This window comes from Pseudonaja textilis, chromosome 13 (assembly GCF_049901715.1).
Source record: "Pseudonaja textilis isolate UNSWEBS1 chromosome 13, rPseTex1.2, whole genome shotgun sequence".
In the NCBI taxonomy this organism is placed as follows: Eukaryota; Metazoa; Chordata; class Lepidosauria; order Squamata; family Elapidae; genus Pseudonaja; species Pseudonaja textilis.
This window is the reverse complement of record NC_142002.1, coordinates 15,617,731-15,638,454: the sequence shown is the minus strand read 5'-3', so window position 1 is coordinate 15,638,454 and position 20,724 is coordinate 15,617,731. Positions and strand designations below refer to the sequence as shown.

The 20,724-nt window shown below is 40.9% G+C and overlaps 1 protein-coding gene across 12 annotated transcripts in view; it reads right to left on the bottom strand.

Moving 5' to 3' along the window:
* The window catches only part of MYO9A (myosin IXA), an 89,173-nt gene that overhangs the window by 16,612 nt on the left and 51,837 nt on the right, over positions 1-20,724 (bottom strand). For 6 of the 12 annotated variants that reach the window (XM_087941917.1, XM_026709883.2, XM_087941919.1 and 3 more), the window contains 13 exons: positions 20,127-20,234; positions 15,084-15,159; positions 14,786-14,926; positions 12,956-12,995; positions 12,365-12,487; positions 11,716-11,796; positions 10,763-10,873; positions 10,286-10,408; positions 8,772-8,921; positions 7,934-8,256; positions 5,169-6,803; positions 4,207-4,291; positions 3,310-3,525 (listed from right to left, as the gene is read on the bottom strand). In XM_087941917.1, the coding sequence (XP_087798043.1) occupies positions 3,310-3,525; positions 4,207-4,291; positions 5,169-6,803; positions 7,934-8,256; positions 8,772-8,921; positions 10,286-10,408; positions 10,763-10,873; positions 11,716-11,796; positions 12,365-12,487; positions 12,956-12,995; positions 14,786-14,926; positions 15,084-15,159; positions 20,127-20,234 (3,212 nt within the window). The remainder of the gene's footprint in view (positions 1-3,309; positions 3,526-4,206; positions 4,292-5,168; positions 6,804-7,933; positions 8,257-8,771; positions 8,922-10,285; positions 10,409-10,762; positions 10,874-11,715; positions 11,797-12,364; positions 12,488-12,955; positions 12,996-14,785; positions 14,927-15,083; positions 15,160-20,126; positions 20,235-20,724) is intronic. The other 6 variants (XM_087941918.1, XM_026709884.2, XM_087941926.1 and 3 more) reach the window with 3 other exon arrangements.

Below are 20,724 nucleotides of genomic sequence, written 5' to 3'. Positions count from 1 at the left end.
CAGCATAACGTTCTGTTACTATTAGTTCAGAAAATCAATACTGAGAGGAATAGCAACACACTGACATAGAATTTTAAAGCAAAAGTAATTGGCTTTTGCATAAAAGCATGCAATTACTGAAGGCAGTTAAGGAAGGTACTCCTAAGAAACCTGGCTCCTGAATTTCTGAAGAAAAAAAAAGTCTGTTTGAAGTACCTTTTGATTCTTTAAAAATAATATTCTCTTTGATGTATTCATGGAAACTGCCAGCTGGTGAACGTTGTCTCCACTTAAAATTTCTCATACATTTAATAGTTCACCTTTTTGGGGAGTGGGGGGGAAGATCCTTTGATTATTATAAACAATATGGAAATTGATATACATGAGTCACTGCTGAAACATCTGAAGATGCAGTTAGGGGCAGATCATCATGGAGAAAATCTATCTATAAGGGTTGTTAAGACTCAACAGAGGCTTGATGGCACATAATCAATAATTCAAAATATACATGAGTAGTAAACTTTCATAAAAATGATAGCTCAAAAGGAAAACAAGGAGTGTGAGAGGTCATTACTGTCCAGCGCTCAAGGATCAATTACTTCTCCATTTTTGATTACAATAAATACTTTACAGTGATCATACTGAAGATGGTGATTCACTTAAATACGTTTTTCACATAAAATGTTACGCTGAATCTGCTAGACCAGGACTGTGAATTACTGCCCTCCAGGTCTAATTTCATCTCAGCAGGGAATGCTGGCAGGTCAAATGAAGGCAGGATCTGGCACATATCCATTGGAAAAGCAGCATTTGTTAATGCAAAGGAAACGGCTTCTAATAAAAGTCTTTTCAGAGTTTTACAACTGTTCAATTTTGAAAAATACCATTCACCAAAAAGGGTGGGGAATCGTTGATAAATAAAAGGAACAAAGCATCCGCTACAACCTGGTTCCAGGTACCCATCTGGGAAACCACTCTTACATCTTTAGCTGCTATGCTTCGATTTGTTCTCCATTCCAACAAGAACGGGTAAGCCCTTATAACTGTTTCTGTTTTTAATTTCCTGGCTCACTTGCAAAAAAGAAATATGATCCATTTCCACCCTTAACAAAAAGATGATTGTAAAAAAATTGTCTCCAACTGCATTCAACAGACATAATGGCAGGAATAGCATAATCTCCTAATTCTTCTGCATGCTGAAGATAATTTGGGAGCTATACTTCCATAAAGATTTTTTTTTTAAAAAAGATATGCACTCTCTTGTCTTTCTTCTTAAACAAGTCAACTTAAGACCTGCTTCAGTTGTATTACTGGGGACAAAAAAGCAAAATCCAGACAAGTTGTAACAGCAAGCTCTGCCAGAATGCTAAGAAATTCAAAATATTTCAGGTTGCTTAAAAAAAAAAAAACATGCTGTGTCTCTTATCTCTACAATATTCAGTCCAGTGCATGCTTAAATTGGGATAGTGGCTATCATCCTAACCTTTCCGTCAGGCCTCGTCCACGTCAACTAGTCAGCTAGCCAAAAGCAGAATAGCTGACATTTAATAATGAAAAAGAAAATCAATGCCAACATATTGTAATGGACTCAAAGATGATGAGCACTCTGCAGAAAAAAATGGGGAAACCAGGGACGTGAAAGGCTTTTGTTCACCCACAAGTGGTGTGGAGGCGATAACCTATTTCTTCTTCCTCATGACATTAATCAACTCTGTTCTAGCAAAAGAGAGTTCCTTAAATGACACATCTCTTGTGCTGAAAGCTTAGAATAAACAACCTTCATTTCATGCCCTGAAAATATGCACCAATGTGACCTGATTAAAAACAGCCTCAGCAAATATGAGCCATTAATTTTCTGAACAGTTAATGAGCTGCAGGACGATTTATCATGTCTTAACAAGACAGCGGATAGTCTTTTTCGAACAATCAGGAGAGACAGGCAAAATAAAAATACAACACCTAACAACAAAAAAAACCCTTCAACAAAAGACAGATGACGATTTTAAACACATTTGAGCAATATTACGTGTTACATTTAGACATCTACAATTCACCACTCGTATGGAACAGCGGTCATGAAATTCAGCATGAACTTAAAAAGCAGAGCTTGAATGTGCATGCAGATGTAAGTAGTTGTGCTAAACCACTAGTGAAAAAGCTGATGGGGCACCAAGAGAAGCGTGGGAGGAGAAAGGATGCAAGATAAGTGAAGATCTAGGAGCTATTTGCATGCAGATGACATCTGTTAAATGGTGGCAGGAGAATCAAGAGTGTTTTGAAAAAGTGACAACAGGAATGAGGTTTCTTCTGAGGAAAGAGTTCTCCAAGCAAAGAGTCAACCCAGCACCTTGACATCTCAACCATGATTCCCAGTCTGAAATTATTTAATGTTGCTGTAACTTCCAAGAACACAGCCCATTCCCTCGGATTGTGCAGACTGGAGCAACAGGGCTCCCTGGCTTTACCATTTCTGCCCAAAAGGACTTTATAATCTTCCCAAGGATGACGACTTAAATGGAAACGTGATCTCGCAGGCTTTTCAACATCTCCATGTGAGTAACAGGTCTAACAGCTGCAATGGTTGTAAGTGTGAAAATGGTTGTAAGTCATTTTTTTCACTGTCATTGTAACTTTGAATGGTCACTAAATGAACTGTTCTAAGTCGAGGACTACCCATACGCTGCCTGCTCCATCTTTACTTACCCAAAACTCAGTGGGTCGGTGGAAGGGGACGATGGGAGTATGTCTGCTAAGGGATATTTCTAAATGTTGACACTGAGAGGCATCAGCATTGAGTGACTGTGTTCTTAGAAGTTACCATCCAATAACATCCCTTACAGCAGGGGTGTCAAACTCAAGGTCTTTGGGCCAGATCCGGCCCGCAGGGGGCTTAGATCTGGCCTGTGGGGCCACCCTGGAAACAGTGAAGGACCGGCCCACGATGCCTCTGCCAGCGAAGCGGGCTCCCAATCTCCGTTTTTGGCTGGGACGGTCTCCTGCAACCCTCTTCCAGAAAAAACAGAGCCTGTTTTTGCAGGCAGAGGGTTGCAGGAGGCCGTCCCAGCCAAAAACGGAGATTGGGAGCCCGTTTTCGCTGGCAGAACACTCGGGCCGCCACAGGCACCCCTAACATGTGTGACATCAAACTGGCCATGCCCGCCTCCCCCCTTCCCCGCAAGGTCAAACACAAACTTGATGTGGCCCTCAGTGAAATCGAGTTTGACACTCCTGCCTTACAAGATGGGAGAAACAGCAGTAGAAGGTGACAGTTCTGCTGACAGTTAGCCAAGAAATTCCCCTCCCACTACCACTGCTTGTGGAGTATATTACCATTTCAGAGTCACTATGACAGGGCTGCCCGAGCCTGACTGCACAACCTGGCTCAAGGTGAGGTGGATGCTCAAAGGAGAGAAGGAATTCAAGATTGTCATCACAATCCTCTTCCTCTGTATCCCCCTCCCAATCAGCAAAAGCACCTCTAGTCAAGAAATTCGAGCGTGTCCGTGCCATGCGGGCTTTCTTTCTATGGACTGGTCGAGCAACCTGCTTGACACCAAATGATAAAACAGATGATGTGAAATGAACAAACAAACGAACGAAAACAAAAATAAAACCAACCACCACACAAGTCAAAGGATAAGGAACATGGAACCATAAGGGGTTTAAAAAAAAAAAAATTCCAAGGGCATCGTTTGTTTAAACGACGTGCTAAGTTGGACCTCAACAAACAAGGACAGCAGAAATGGGGGGTGGGGGGGGGGGGAACCACATATGGGAAAAGTAGAAATGATGCTCTAATTGCCTTTATATTGTTTCGATGATGAGCCAGTTCAGACAGAACATGGACCTGGTCCTCGGTGAAGTGTGGCTGAGTTGCACTTTAAAATGCCAGGGGAGATTCACCCCAGCACAAAATCTAAGTAATCTTGATGCCAGAGAGAAAATATGCGACTAGATTCTCCCTTGTTTTCTTGTTTGAAAACACTCAATCATGGGAACCCCTGCCTACAATCTGAAGTGTATAGCTGAGAAACAGGTTCAAAATGCAAAAAAAAAAAGAAAGAAAAGTATTGCGGTGTAGCACTCTTTAATCTTACATTTGCTTTCCAGCTGATAAGACCCTATATTCCTTCGTGAAGATCACTGCATGCTAACAGTATTGATGGTTTGGGGAGATAGCTGGGAGAAATAAGCGATTTGCTGCTGGAAACAAAAACGGTTTCTTACCTCTCCTCTATCTGTTCTGGGAAGTTTCAGTGGCTTTTTCTGATCTTCTTTTGGAAGAAGCGGAGGTGCTGAAGATTTATTATCCCTAAAAAACAAAACGACTGTAAAACTTATTTGCGGTAGACTATACATAGCCAAAAGTTATTAACATGGGAAAGCAGTGATCAACTTCCTATCCTGTAAACCGCATCTTGTATTGGGTTTCCCTAGAACAGCAAAGATAGTGCCTTGTAATTTTACCGCTTCTCTGGTTCAATCGTCTTCTGGGGAATGGGAAGTTCAATGTTTTGAACTTAAAGGAATCAGACATTGCACACATAGCTTATACGTACTTTGCTGAGAATTCAATTGAACTCTCGTATTTATATTTTTGTTTGTAAGATGTAAAGCCAGCAAAGCGGGAATTCCTATTTTGTAAACATTGGATGGATGGGAGAGAAATTCAAGGCCAAGAAGAAGAAGAAGAAAAAAAACAGCCCAAACTCTGTTAACTTGAAAAGACACGAGGAAGAGACCCAGGATCTGAACCTTGGGATTGACATAAATATGAGGCATCCTTGGTGGTTTCTGAGCTTGGCTGTTTTTTTTGCAGACTTTTCATTACCCAAACTAGGAACTTCCTAGCCCTGATGATGTTACCTAGATAGGTAATGAAATGTCTGCAAGAAAACAACCAAGCTCAGAGAGTACCAAGGACCCTTCATTTCCATCCTGAGCTACAAACACTCTTATCAGTGACAAATATAGAGCAGATTTCATGTGTGTGTGTGGAGAGAGAGAGGGAGGGAGAGGAAGAGGGAAGGGGAAAAGGGAGGGAAAGATTCAGATTGACATCCATGCTTGCTATGAAGCCTTGACACTCCGAGAACCCTCCATTTTCTTTTAAGGCTGCTATTTTCAAGGAAGATCCAAGTCGCACTCTTATGGAAAAGTAACATACAAGTACCCATTACTGTACTCACGTATTGCCCAAATGAGCATCCTTTGGTGAAAAGAACATGGAACCAACTCTAGTGTCCTTAGAAGAGCCTTCCTTGCCCTGGCTAGGAATTCGAGGCAGTCTGAACCGTTTTTCCCTGGCAGGAAGATTGCTGACACTGTTCTGAGACTCGGTATCCCTTTGCAAATTCAGCCAATCTGTTCCAACAGATTCCAGGACGACCGGAGTCTGACCTTCCTTTTTCTCTGGGATTTTTCCCACCGGGGCTGCCTGGCAAACGGGGGGACTTCCTCTTGGGGGGCCCGTAGGAGATCTAAGGACCACCGAGGAGGTGGCTTCTGCATTTGTTGCAAGTTTTAGTTCTTCCTTGACTTGGGGATGGCCGATGACTAGAGGTGGGCCACTGTCCGTTTTCTTTGGTGAGGTGAGAGGAGTTCCATGGCCGGAGTCCCGAATCCTACTCTGTTCATTCTCTTGTCTCTGAAGCTCTTCAAAAACTTTGTGCTGCTTCTCCAAAATTTCCGTCTGCTGTCGTATTTGCTCCATCATCTCTTTTTCGTTCTGCATCTGTTTTCGTTTCCGGCGTTCTTCTTTCTCAACATTTAACTTCTCCAACTTTTCAATAACTGTGTCCGAGAGGTGCATTTCTGTAGCTGTAACAGCTGGGAATTCTCCACCGCTGGTCATCTGACCATTGTCATGTAAGGCTGTGCTCTGTGTGGTCCTTTCCAGTGGAGGATTTCTTTTGGTGTCTGGGAAAAAGAAATTGCTCCCTGTTTCCATTTGTTTGTTTCTTAGATTATTGTCCCTCACTGAATGGCCAACTTTCATCTTGTCCTGTGGCGGAAGATAAAATGTAGGCAAACTACTAGAAATTAATGATTCTCTTGTGTGCTTGTTGGAAGCAATGTCGTAAGAGTGACAAACTGACAACCGCTCTTTAACAGCAAGGCAGTCAAGTAATTCAGAACTTGAGATTGACCTCTTTCTCTCTGTCATAGTTTTATTTATAGTAGCAGCAGCAAATTTGGAGGTCTCTTCTTCTTCTTCTTCATCTTCATCCTCATCCTCAAATTTCGGGCTATCTTGTAGTGATTCTTTGAGATATACACTGTGATCCAGAGGCGAGAGGGGGTCCTGGTTTAACTTCTCTAGACTTCCGCGAGAGCTTTTACTCTCTGGAGTTCTTCGAGGAGAGGACATCCCTTCAGAGGCAAAGTCAGGGGACAACTGGTGCTCCTCTGATGGAGAACTTCCACTAGTGGATCGAACCTTCAGCAACTCCAAGCTAAAGATGGCTTGTTCTAGTTCCCGCATCCGCCGGCTCTCTCGCTTTGCACGAACTCCTTTTTTTTGGTTGAGATCTTCCAGGGACTTTGGTCTTTCTCTTACAAGAACTTCCTCTTCCACGCTCATTCCGCTCTGGCTGTTGGCCCTCTCATGATGTTTGTGTAACGAATTTGATGGATCTATTCTATTGTCCGTAAATGAGGCATAGTCTTCAACGGTTTTCTTTTCAAAGGAATTGTCTTCCCATTTAGAAGGGTCTGGACCCTCAATATCTGAGTTATACCCTAGTATTAATTTATCATCATTACTTGTTAGTCTATTCTTTAGTGATGCTTCACTCAATCGCTGCTCTCTTAGCTTGGTAAACCTGTTTAAAGAAGAATAGGTGGAGAAAGAGCTCAGTTAGGATGACCACAAATTTGTCAATCTTCTTTTCATTTGACCTTTTCCCATTAACGTCCCATTCTATTTCCGCTAATAAAATAGAAAGCATCAAATATGCATAAAGATACTTGAATGTTTTAGTACTCACACTGGCACGTCCCACAGTCCTCCTGATGATGGAACATACTTATTCTCATGTATCAAGAAAAAGGTTATATCTTTTTTTTCTGTTCTAGTGTGGTTTTCCAAAGGCAACAATTGACTCTAATTGTTTTTAAACCAGGATTTACTGCAGTGGTGACGCTTTACACATAGCTTAGTATTATCTATTAACCCAGTTCTTTCTCAGCTTAAGTACTTTCAGATGAGCAACTCCTAGGATTCTCCAACCACAGTGGCCATTATATCAAGATTGGGGGAGACTATGTGGATCACAATCCTCATTCACACACGATAGATGATGATTGTGGTGGTTGAACTAAATTCGAAAAGGCCTATTATATTGGTTAACTGGAGAAGTTGCAGTCCACACATGTTGAATGCAGATGATTATGGAAACTTGGTAACTTACAACTTCATGTTCCCTTTAGAACTGTAAATGAACCCTTAATTAGAAATGTTAAGAGAAGGCATGGGAATTCCCAGGTGCAAAGTGTATGTTTAACTGTTTGAAGCATGCTCTGCCCTCAAATCTTTATTTACAGGGGCTATGTTCATGTGCTAAGCAATAATATACCTGTGTGTGATTTGGGCTGACTACAATTTGTGAATCTAGCCATTATGATTTATGAGCCATAAGATATCGCTTGCTGTACTAAGGAAACAGCAGTTTCTTTTACATACCATGGTGAACAAGTGATATACGTATGAATCCAGATAAGAGGTTTACCATATTGTAAACCAAATTATTAGAGGGCACTGAACCAATAATTGTAAGTTTTGTAGCTAGGTAAAAGAGCTAAGTTATGCAGCATCATCATAATATGATCATAAAGAATTAAACTTCTTTGTTCCATTTAAATATCTCTGTTATCATTCATACAGTCCCAATAACTCCCAAGGTCTTCTTCCATTTGGACGCGGATGTCCCCCCCAAAACAGGGCATGCATTACCTCTGCCGTGCTTTGTAGCCTCGGTAGGCGGCTTGCAACAAAATGATTTTGCTCCTCTTGGCTCTGTAGAGAGTCCTCGTGCGGTAGCTCCGCCAGTGCGCCTGGATAGAGGTTGCTGCGGCATGCCTACATCTTAGGCAGTCCCGCCAAGAGTTCTGGAGAATGAAACCCGCAATCCGCATCTGCTGGAACCTTCGCCGGGCCATGTAACCTCGCCAGTATGCCTGAAGGACCACAGCAGCTTGCTCTAAAAAGGCTGAATGGGTCAGGGAGTCTTCCTCTGTTTCAGCTTGCTTCCTTCTCTGGTAATGACGCCAACAACGCTGCCCAGGGGAATTTGAAGAAAGAAAAAAAAAACGGGGGTGGGGAAATACTTTATTGACACAATAATGAGCTTTTATCTGAAGCCGTTAGCTGGAACAGTTCTTGTTAAGTCCTCGTTTTTAATGCTTAAGTACTAATTTCTAATATTATGACAATCCAATGAATTACAAAAAAGTCTTAATGTTTACTGGTTACTGGCATTTTAAAGTGTGTGTTTTAACGCAGACAGAAGTATATACCAATCCATACAAGAATTTTATACTGGCAGCGAGGATGAAGAAAGATGTTCAATCAAAGAATAGTTAGTAATTTTCTTGCATGTGGTATGAATACACTGAATAAAGCTCTCCACTTCTAAAGGAGGCTGGTTTAAGCTTTGGTGCCTTGTATGAATCCATAAAAAAGATAAAGTCAACAATTAGCTTAACTGTATTGTTTAAAGTCAACAGTTATCTATGCTGAGCGTAAGGGAAACATCCCCAGGGTTTAAGAACAGCATACAGCTGGCCCCAACCTGTATGATCACAGCAGCCTGCCTCATGCTCAGGAAGTGCCTCCTGTACAGCATCGTCCGGAACCAGCTCTGCAATAAGACAATCCTTCGCAAGACCTCCTCGTGCAACAGTCCTTGTAAAAGCTGTCGTCCCTGTTCCTTCATGAACACCTGATGGACAATTGGACAATCACAAATAACGTCATTCCCTTTGCATATTAGCAACCTGGCACACGTATATGCTGTCAGCCCTGGAGCCATTTTCTCCTGGCACCTTCAGGGCTGCCACAGAGGAGATGAGTCAAGCTGTGGGAATGGGAGGGTGCGCGTGTTCTGACCAAGGCTCCCTGAGACAGTAACAATCACACACTCTTCCCAAAAACCATTTTTGTTTCAGTTCAACAGATGTGAATTATATGCATTCCCAGCCCGTAACGAGTCCCAAACAGTTTGTGAGTAGTCCAACAGAAGCCTGCCACAGTCTTTTTGAGATAAGGCTGATAAGCACCCACCTTTATCGCCCTGGAAATGCTGCCAACGACTAAATTGCCAATTAGCTGTACAGGGCCAAACGGAGCACGAAGTCAACATGGAGCTTCAGAGTTTAAATTGACCAGAACGAACAAAGTTGCTTCCTGCAAAGGTTCCTGTCCCTTTGCTACTCCCTTATGTCTTATGGGAGGGGCCAATCATCTCCAAGCCTTACTGCCGAGTTGCCCCTTTTGTCTTAACTGTTCTTGCCTTCTGGCAGCTCTGCGCAAGCGCGCACTGGGAACAGGCTCCCCCTGTTTTTCTTCCTTGCTTGATGTCAGATTCTGGAGGCTCCAGAGTCAGCACATAACTCTCAGGTGGCCCTGTCCCTGTCTCTGTATCGGAAGCAGATCCCTCATCCCAGCCCTCCCCAGACTCCAGAACTGGCCCATGTTCCTCCCCACTGTCCCAACTCTGCTGCCAGCTCCGCAGGCCGCCGGCAGACCACAACACGGGGAGGTAGAGATAGCTAGGGGATTGTAGCCAAAATAAAATTCTTTCCTCTGAGAACCAAGGACTTTCCCACCAGGTGCAAGGAGCTGGGTTCTGAGACCAAGTGACCCTTGGACTGTGGCTGGATTGGACCATGTGATGGACTGCATGGGCAGGGGGAGGAAAACCTTTACTTTTAACCAAGGGGAAACCCGAGGGGGGGGGTTAGAGTCGGGTTTCCCCAGACGTGCCAATATGACATGCCTAATAAATCTATACTTTGAGGAATATGCCTGCCTTGGGAGTTTTGATTCTGTTGGGTGTGTTACTTGGAACCCTGACACATGCTTTTTTCCCCCCAGTGAAACATCTGCAACTGTGCATGCGTCAGAAGACCCACCCTGATTCTTCCAGGCTCTGAGAGATTAATTTGATTCTAATCATCCCTCGGATCTAATGATAAAAAGATAAGATTTTTGAAATCCAAGCAGGACTTTTTTCCAAGGACACATGAGGAAAGAACATTCCCCGTCTCCTTTGAAATTTGTCCAGAAACGGTAGTTGGATCTTACCATGGTTCGTCCAACTTGGAAACTATCTGAGTTGGTCTTTGTCTTTTTGAAGAAGCCTTCAATATTCTGCTTGGATGGGACAGTGCCTCGTGGGAGAAGTACGTGGAAGTGGTCTACAAAATCCTGGCAATTTAGACACACCATCACCATATTGTTACATTTATAAACTCTTCACATGCCAAACATGAAAGGAAATCAGGTTAGCAAACTGTATATAAAACTTTTCAATACACAAACATAAAAGAAAATGTCCCTTAAATCTTGAAGAAATACAAATAGCCTGAGGCAGCTCACAAGACATACTGTCACGCACAACTCTGTAAATTGGGAAGTAGGTTGGATTTTTTGGGGCATATATTTCTTAAGGTCTTATTTAAAAAAAATAAACAAACAAAACTAATTAAATCCAGCCAATTCCCCTGCTTTCAGATTCTTTATACTAGAATCTTTCAGGGAATCAAGGAAGAATAATCTCACCTGGAAAGAATATTTACAGCTATATCCTGACTGTCGGATGCGTACGGTCTCAAGCATGCCTGTGTACCGCAGTTGTCTAAGCACCAAGTTATCATTGAACCTCAAGGGGAGCTGAAAAAGCAAAATACACAGCTTGAACCAACTTGCCTGCAGAACCAGCTATGCATGATCACTCATTTCTAGGTTTGTATGTTTTTAAATGGAGCCAACAGTACATTAGCAAAGTAGCAAATTGTCCCACTTTTTAAGCCTAATAGTGTTGTAGAGTTTTGTCCACCTTACTACTGACAAGAAACTGGCTCGGTCTCAAAACAGAATATGCAAACATCTACAAGCGTGACTTAATGCCTATCTTAGTGTGAACATCTATGCAGATGTTAATCCTCTGCCCTGTTTAGCAACAAAAAAAGGCAGCAGGAAGTTAATAGTATTGCTTATGAAATCATGAATATTGTATTATGATATGCCTAATAGTCATTGGACACAAGACTGCAACCTTTTTTGTAAAATAAAAGTAAGTTTAGAGCCCAACATTCTGCTCTGTGCGCAATTTGTCACAGCCAGATGACCTTGCATCTATGAACTCTGCAGTCACAGTTCTAGCCAAGAGCCAAATTGGAAGGGGAAAAAACCACGGAATATTCCACATTAATATTGCTTCCATAAGATGTTTTCATCCAGCAGATAATAAGGGAATGTTTTATACCCACCAAAATTATTCAGTCTGCAAATTGATTCACTGAAGGCATGTCAAAAATTAGAATTTTAAAATCAATTTTTCTACATTACTATTTGCGCTGACTTAAAGCCCTGGTGTTCAATATCTCACTTTGATATTTGCTATTTTAAGGGAATGTGTCTTAATTCTTCTTTCTGTAATCTTTAGCTATGCGACAAATCACAGGTTGAATGTATTTCAGCTGCAAATCACTTGGTGTTGGGGAAAGGTTTACCTTCTCCGCATTGGAGCGAATGCATTTGACAAAATAGGGCTCTGCCTGCCCAAGAGTCTCCATCAACTTGGTAAGTGAAGCCTGCAGAACAAAACACAGCATTGGCTTTTGCAATCGTTATTTAGGCTTTGTGAGAGTAGAAGCAGAGACCCCAATAAAAGCATCTAGCAGCTGCTGTGCTCAAACAGTGCAGAAAAGAGGGAGGATTCAATGGAGGCGCTGAAATTTGTTCATGCTTAACTACGAGCTTTTAGTTAGTATAGAGAGAGAGCTGGCTTGGTGCCATTATCTAGGCCAGCATGTTAAGATTCCTCCTCCTCCTCCTCCTCCCACTGAACCAGCCCAAAATAACCTTGATTTTCTCTGAAAGTAGAGCCACACAGGACTAAATATCTAAAAGCAGGTTTTTCAAACTTAAAGAGTTCCGTGACAATTGATGGGGTCCATGAAAAACAAAAGGTTGTTTTTTTTCTAAAGAGCTATTAAAAAAAAAATCTCTAGAGGCTTTTCCTCTTGTTCAGCTGTTTTTGAGAATTCATCTTCCTAACCAACAGAATCCATAACCTGAAAACGTTTGACTGACAGGCTTATTCCCGCCCCCACCCCCAGATTTACACTTTCTCGAACCAAACAACTGCAAGGAAGTAACCTGGAACTGGGCACTGATGCTTGGAGGTTTCTTCTTCTTGTGAAGATGGAGAAGAGACTTCGTGATACGGTCATGCAGCGTCAGATTTGTCAGGTGCTTGAGGGATTTCACCTCCAGCAAGTGCTGAGAAAGCAGAAAATTTTTGAAGAAACTTAAATCAATCCAAGAAACACCCCTGAGAGGCATACAGTGCAATGTAGGGCTACAAACATCCCACATCTTTCCCTTGGATGCCAAAGAAGGTTAGCTAGCGTAAGAATTATCATATTATTTATCATCTGTTGATAAATATGATAAATATTATCTGTTGATAAATATGTTGCCATAATTTCTGCCACGGTCAACAAGTTACTTATGCATGCAGATTTATTACATCCATGTGAGAAAAAGCATTTCTGTGGATGGACTTATGTAGGGATAATATCCTCTAAGCAAATAAGTTCAATGATCTGTACGCTGCGTTTTGAATATGTATTTGTACGCAGGGCCTGTAATTTTTTTACAACACGTAGGGAAGAACTATCATGCCTGAAGTAACTCTTAACTAGATCCATTAGCTGTGCTTTCAGCCAAGTAACAGAATTCTCTCACCTTTGGTAGGCTGGGCTTGACTTTAAAGTTCTTGTTTCGCCTATGGAAGATAAGAACCAAATAAAAGCAGCTTTACACTGTTAATCTGTAAATATTTCATGACCAAAAGTCTTGATTTGGACATAACATCAAGCATGAGCTCTGGGTTCACGTGACTCCTTATTTTATATATATAACATATATATAATTTCTCTCTCTCTCTCTCTCTGTAATGTAATGTAATGTAATGTAATACATACATACATACATACATACATACATACATACATTCATACATACATACATACATACATACATACATACATACATATAAATAAAACTTTGGGACCAAGTACATGCGCTATTTGATATGAAAATGTTAACATTATCAAGTTTTTCAAACCATCCAACATCATGAAACAGGTTACATTATAATCCTGGACACTATACATATTTAATAAGCAAAACTTCTAAAAAGTTACCCAATTTATTTTAGTTGCCTGTTTATTAAGGAAATTACACCATATAAAGGGATTTAGATGGTGAAAGTTACGGCAGGACAATGAGAAACTGTAGAAAACAGATTTTGTTTCTTCCAATTTAAATCCTAAGAGATCAAGCTTACATTAAAGGATTTTCTCTACGTATCAGACTTATTGGGGGCAGATTTTGAAGAGGAATGCCATGGGTATCTGAAGGAGCTCATATGAGCAGTTTCCATGTTCATTTGATAGTATCTCAGGGAAGTTCAGTCCACAACATTAACCTCTAGTGCATGGCTGAGCAACCAGCAGAGGTTGAAGAGAGGTTGTTGGACTGCAACTCGGCTCACCCTCTATCTGTTCTGGTTAGGCCTTATAAAAGATGACATCTGGAGAGCCACATCTGGACCACAGTTTCTCTAGCATTCCAAGTGTATACATTAACATCTTTTGCAGGGCTCAGGAACTCTTCCTGCTTTGTAATTTTTTTTTAAAAAAACCCTGTTTTCAGTTGCACCATGCCATCGAGGTTCTTAGCAATATCAACTATCAATTGATACTTCTATGCTCCTGAGATACAGGCAGACCTGCACTTCCAACAGTTCGTTTAGCGACTGTTCAAAGTTATGACGACACTGAAATGACCATTTTTCATACAACTGTTGCAGCATCCCCATGATCACATGATCAAAATCTAGATGCTTGGCAACTGACTCGTATGTATGATGGCTGCAGTGTCCCGGGATCATGTGACTGGGTTTTTTGCGCCTTTTGGCAAACAATGTCAACAGGAAAGCCAGATTCACTGAACAACTTAAGAAATGCAATGATTCCCTTAACAATGGTGGGAAGAAAAGTAGGAAAACACACTTAACAAGTATCTTGCTTAGCAACACAAATTTTGGGCTCAATTGTGGTTCTACGTCGAGGACTACCCAGGGGTGGGATGCTACTGGTTCTGCCCGGCTCTATAGAACCAGTAGCTCTGAAGAGCAGCAGACACCAAACTGGTTCTGTGTTTGCTGCTGTTTGGCCCACCCGCCTGCTCTTACTTGTCCTTTATTTCCCGATTTTTCAACCTCAGCTGCTTTGTGCGGCACAGCTGAGGTTGAAAAAGCAGGAAAAAAGAGGCTTTTCAAACTCTGCGCACCTGCGGACAGCGCTTGTCAGCTGTCCGGGTGGCACAGTTTAAGGTTTGTTTACACGCACGTGCGCCCAAAACGTAGTCACCAAACCGGTAGTAACACCAGTTGAATCCCACCCCTGGGACTACCTGTACCAAGGACCAACTTTTTTAAAAAAAACCCTCACTTATCCTACATCTAGGGTTATCCAAGCCACCTTTGAACAAATGCAAAGAGTCACTAACATGAGAATGCCGTGGGCACGCTCCAAAAGCTTGCTGCTTGTTGAATTCACAAATATCCCGTCTTTGTCAAGGAAACTGCTGGGGCTGGAGAGTCGGCATTGTCTGAGGCCCATCCTGCTATTCCACACGCCGTAGGCATCGCTGCAATGCATGGAAGGCGTACATTTTTTTTACTTTTCACAGAGAATGGGAAAGAAAAATGTCAAGTTATTGGAAAGGAGAAATGCATTGAACAGCACGGTCCTGGCATCGTAGCAGAGATGTCAATTTTTTTCGGCTGTCTGATGGATCCACTTACCGCTGGCTTTTCTCGTTAATCGTGTTAACTCCCTGCAGGTCAGAAAGGGGTGTTCTCGGCCGTTTCCGAGCAATACCTGTAGCAGCACATCAATAAAAAAAGAATGTAATGTTCCATTTTGCGTGGAAGGAGATTCACCGGATCACATTTGAAAAGGACTGTTGCAATGTAGGCTAAAAAAATGGAACATGCTGGGAACAGGGAGACAATAGGATTTTATTATGGTGTGAGGTGAAGTGATATATTCGACAGGCTTTTAAAAATAAAGGAAACCATTTTCTATTTGGTTGCCATTAAACAAACAACAATGTCATTCTACATAGGAGCCATATTTTAACTTGAAGGTGCATATCCCCTTTTTTCAGGGGCAAAAACCAAGGGGATGTTGTCAGTCAAGTTGCCTGGCATTAAAAATCATTGGCTGTCATAATTCAGATACCAGTTTCTATGGAGATTCTCAGTCGTCCAGGTGGTTGTGCTTTTTTGCCTTTTGAAAAAGTGCTTTTTCAAAAGGCAATTGGACTTTCTTGGTTTTTGCTTGAAGGCATTTTGTTTCTGATTTCCGAGAAGTTTCTTCAGTTCTGACTGAATGGTGGAGGATGGAAGGATTTGTATTCCTTGCAGTCATCTGGTCTTTAGCATTCTCACTCTTGCTTGCAGATGACTGCAAAGAATATAAATCCTTCCATTCTCTATCATTCCGTCAGAATTGTAGAAGCTTCTTGGATGAGAAATGAAATGTCTTCAAGCAAAAACGAAGAAAGTCCAGCTTCCTTCTGAAAAAGCACATTTGGGATAAGATACAAGTTGGAATGTATTTTTAAAACGTTCTTAACCATGATCAGAATATCTGAACATTGTTTCACTCTCCCAATTACTTATACTTGTTAACCATCTGGGAAATGCAGACCATATGACTGCAATAACTTTTTGCAAAATGAAGCCTCTGATTGCTGCTAACAACAGCAATTTTTCTGGTGCTTTTTTTTTTTTAATATGCTATGATTCATAGCTGCTGCATGGCTTTAGCAACCAGAGTTTAAAAAGGATACTTTGCTATTTTTGGTCTCTCTGTTCCTGCCTGAAGCACAATCTCTATGGATATCTGCTTTATCAATAACCGATATAAAACTGCACTTATTCCAGTCTAAAAGCTTTTGTCCTTGGCTTAAAATATTGCACTCCACACTTTAGAACAGCTAATGCTTTTTTTATAATCTGAAAGCTCATACTACCAATACGAATGTTTTTGGTAGTTGTTCTTCTGACCACAAAACCACAAGCTTCTATTCTAATTTCACCTCCAATGTGAATTCACTTCGTGGTTTTAAGAAAGCCTCTTTTAAACTGTGCTCCTACCTATCTAGTTCACAGGGTGAACAGCGCTTCATATTCTTTTTAAAGTAATAATTGTTATTGGAAGTTTCAAAATAGAAAGATAAAAAGCGAATACTAAATATGACAAATATAAAAAAAAAGGTAAAAGTAAAAAATACAGAGAGAAGAAAAGGTGGAAGAGAAAAAGGAAGGATAGATAGATAATTACATATAAATATAAAAAGAAATAAAAATTCCATAAAGGTGTTTGGAAATTCAGAGAGCTAACATAGTCTCTGTAACTCTAAAGTAACTGTGTATTTTAATGGGATCGTATAATAACTGTGGAGCAGAGTTGTGTGATTCTGGGAAAAGACAAGATTGCTGTAAAGATTTCTAGATAACAATTATTGTAGCAGTGTCACTAATTTACTCTTCTATAAATTACATGCTTAGAAATCCCTCTCTGCCCCCCCCCCACAATAACAATTACTATTATTTTCAGGGTCTGTTGCCATAAAGGGTTTCCTGACATTAAAAAGTAGATTATAGTTTTGAGAATCAGTGAATTTCATATAATGTTTTTTTTGCCCTCAAAATAGAGTAGCCAAGCTAAGCTAATATGTAAAATGGGACAGGACTTACAGCTACCAACTGAAATGGATATTTTTCCCCAGCCAAATATTACTGTCTACAAAGATCTGGAGAAGAAGAACAAAACAAACAGATCTGTAACTGTTTTCTCACACTTTTCTTTAGTAACAATTCCAATGGAAAAGTTACAAATCTGTCTGTGATAATCAAAAATGTGTTATTTCATGGAGTCAACAAACTAAAACATTAGCTTTATACCTTATTGTACTCATCGAAATAAACCAACATGGTAATATTGTAATTCCTAATTTTCTTAGGAAGTGCTCATTCCCACCCCTTAAAATTAATACTTGATTTCATTTTTCTTTTGCAGCCTTTAAACCAGCATGTATAACCTTAATGCAGAGTTTCCCAGCTTTTCTGGCTGGGTGAACCAGTGGGGAAAAGGAAGAGTGGGGGTAGTTCCACATGGGCGTGTGGCAAGCGCATATATGTGTGTAGCTACATTTGCACGAACGGTGTGCACATGCGCCCACTCTCATTCAAATGGAGACTATGTGTATGTGCTCACCCACTGCTCATGCAAGTGGGGAGATATGTGTGCCCGCCCACTGTTTCCATAGCCTGATTGCAAACAGCTCATGGCCACTAGTGGGCTGCAGCCCAGAGTTCAGTACCTCTGATCTGATGCATGAATAATAAAGCTCATGCACACTTTAATGAAGGATGTTATTAATAGGCTGTAAGGAAATTCAAAATCAGGAGTTAAGGGAAAAAATTCTCTTATCAATCTGTGTTTATTAACAGGGAGCCAGAAGGGATTAGATGGGCAAAACAAACAAGGAAGATCTTTGCAAATATTTCTGCTGGATCCACTGACCTGAAATTGGTGGTGACGTGAGACTATTCCAAAGTTATAAAAGCCTAAGCAAAGAGTAGCAACTTCTGAGATTATGTCAAAATCATAATTTATGACAGTATGTATTTACCCACATGGAAAGCCAATTTTCTGTAAAATAAACTGTAGACCTCATCGCTTGGCAGAAAACAGATAATTTTACGTAACAGAGAAATGCAACGACTACATTAATAACTTTGTAGTATCTGAATTTGTCTGGTCGCTAGAGCCAACGACTTTAGAAAACTTGCATATTGTATCCAAATCACTAAACTTCAGCGTAAGTACAAAAACAGAGAGTCGGCCAGCCAATATTTTATGTAAAACTATAGAATTCTGGTTGCCTGATCTCCGAAAAAGATCCGGTAGAATCAGCATAAGACAAAAGCAGCTGAAAAAAGTCTCCAAATTGGTACCTTCCCAGCAACTCTCTTCCCTCCAAGCCTGCAGAGCTAAAACCTTTACTGCGCAGGCTGAGAACTATGCTCAAAATGATGGGGAATCGGGTGGAGGGACATCAGACTTGGGAAGACCAAGACTAAAGTATTCCTTCCTTCTGGCCCAGGCAAAAACAAACTGATTAATGGGGTGACATTGCGATTTTTTCCCCCAAGATTTTGAACAGCGTGAAAAGTGATGCAGTTTTCCATCTTGAATCCTAAAATTCAAAGCTTCATTAGGAATAGACCTGGAGGATAAACAAGTACCTTTTCAAATTAAATACTGCACAACTTACTAGATTTTATTATTATACCATAAGGCAATAGCTACCAATGCTGATGCTTGGTTTACTTTCATGAATAGTTTGATCAATAGTTATTTAACATAATGATAATTGGGTCTTTACATTTTATTTTCTTTGATACAAAATAAAACATAATTAGGCTGTTGGCTTCCAGCTCTCTGTGTTGGATTAGATACTTTTTATAGGGACTAACAGACCAATTCTTATGCAGTTTTATTTAGACTTCGTTTTGAATTAGAAACACAGCCAGAAAAGGTTATATAAAACCCCTAAAATCACACCATCTGTTCAGCAAAGAAATCCTCTTACGTCAAGACTTACCATCTACATCATCTTCACACAGGGCACCCATCTTTGTGGGAGATGGCACTCCAGGATATATTCAAGATAAACATGTGCAGTTTCTTTATTCATATAAACAAGCGATGTGTTATTTGCTACAAACCTTTATACTCAAAGAAGGGAAGGGAACCAAGAACTTGCTTTCTGGAACAATTTATTGAATTGTTGATCAATTAAAAAAAACAACAAATCTCCATTTGTTCCTACACAAAGAGTCAGGCACACTTTGGATATAAAATCTAGTCGCCGCTTTCTGCAGAGCAGCGATGAGGCATATGGTCATTCAAATGAAGTCATCTCGCCATGGCGTACGCAAAGCTGTTTAATGAGCAAGTTAGCATCATGGTACCCTCGGGCAGGGTCTCAATGTAGCTGTTACACTGAAACACCATGCGCTATTCTTTATGGCAGAGGGGGTTATGTTTCATGCTGCTGGATCCCTTCTCCTCCCACAACAGGAATCCAGCCATCATTAGTAACAAAGGCAAGGGGGGGGGCTGGTTTTCATGCAGGACTAGTTCATTATGTAACAAACAGAAGTGAGGAGAAGGAAATGGAGACCAAGGGCTTCTTTGCCATTCTCTAGAATGAAAGGAGTTCTCTTGACAGCTTACCGGTTTCACGTAAGCTGCACTAAAGCCGTTCAATCCTAGGTAAATGTTATTGTATAAAAAGGGAGAAAAACAGGGAATGAAAAATATGGTCAGATTCTACTAAAAGTTTCGGTCTCTCTCTCCCTATATATATATATATATATATAAATATATAAAGATTTAATGCTTTTCAGCAAATTCTTCCTTTAGCATCTCCTTCATTTCTTCTAAAGGCCACTGCTACAGAAGAATTTTGAGCCAATCTCCGGAATCTCTGGGAAATCATCAATAATTACTTTGACCAAATGATTCAAGTGCTGCAGGTGGGTTTGCGATTAAGGTACGGTCCAGGGCACTGACAGTTAATCTCTTAACGCTCGCTTTGCCTAGAGAATCCTTGATTCTAAAACTACCTTCCAAACGCTCTCTGGGTTATGATCTCAGGTTGGTCTGAGCGTGGCTGCCCACCCTGGCTAACACAGCCTGATCCTGGTTTCCATTTCCTGCTGCGTGTGAGTGTCATGTCAGAGAGATGGTGGAATATGGCGCCTTACTGTACTTCTCCTCCTTGCATCTCTGTAGAATCTCTAAGCTCCTCTGGTGAACTGGGTGATGGAGAAAGCTAAAACTATCCACATTTTTCAAAACAGCATCATCATGCCCTTCGGGAAGCAAAACAAAAACATGGAGAAAAGAGAAAGATTACATAAGCAGAAAACCAAGGAAGATTCAAGAACAAGCGCGGACAATGCCTGACTGACACAGAGTGTTTCAAACCTCCTGTTCACTGTTTCAAGCAGTTCTGGTGAATGGACGAGGTGTGTTATTTATTGAAGAAATGTATAATAAACCCTAGATAAGGGGCCTCCAACCTTGACAACTTTAAGACTTTTGGACTTTTAATTCCCAGAATTCTCCAGCCAGCATAGGTGGCTGGAGAATTCTGGGAGTTGAAGTCCACAGGCCTTAAATTGGCCAAGGTTGGACACCCCTGCCCTAGAGTCTTTCAAGTATAATTTAAGTACAGAAAAGGTAGCTGGGATGGCTTAACCTGGCCTACGCAGTTTTCATAAGCTACAAACAACACTGAAAGGGCTGCAGATTGTAACATGCATTTTATTAAAACTTAATATCCCTACTGTTTTAATCAAA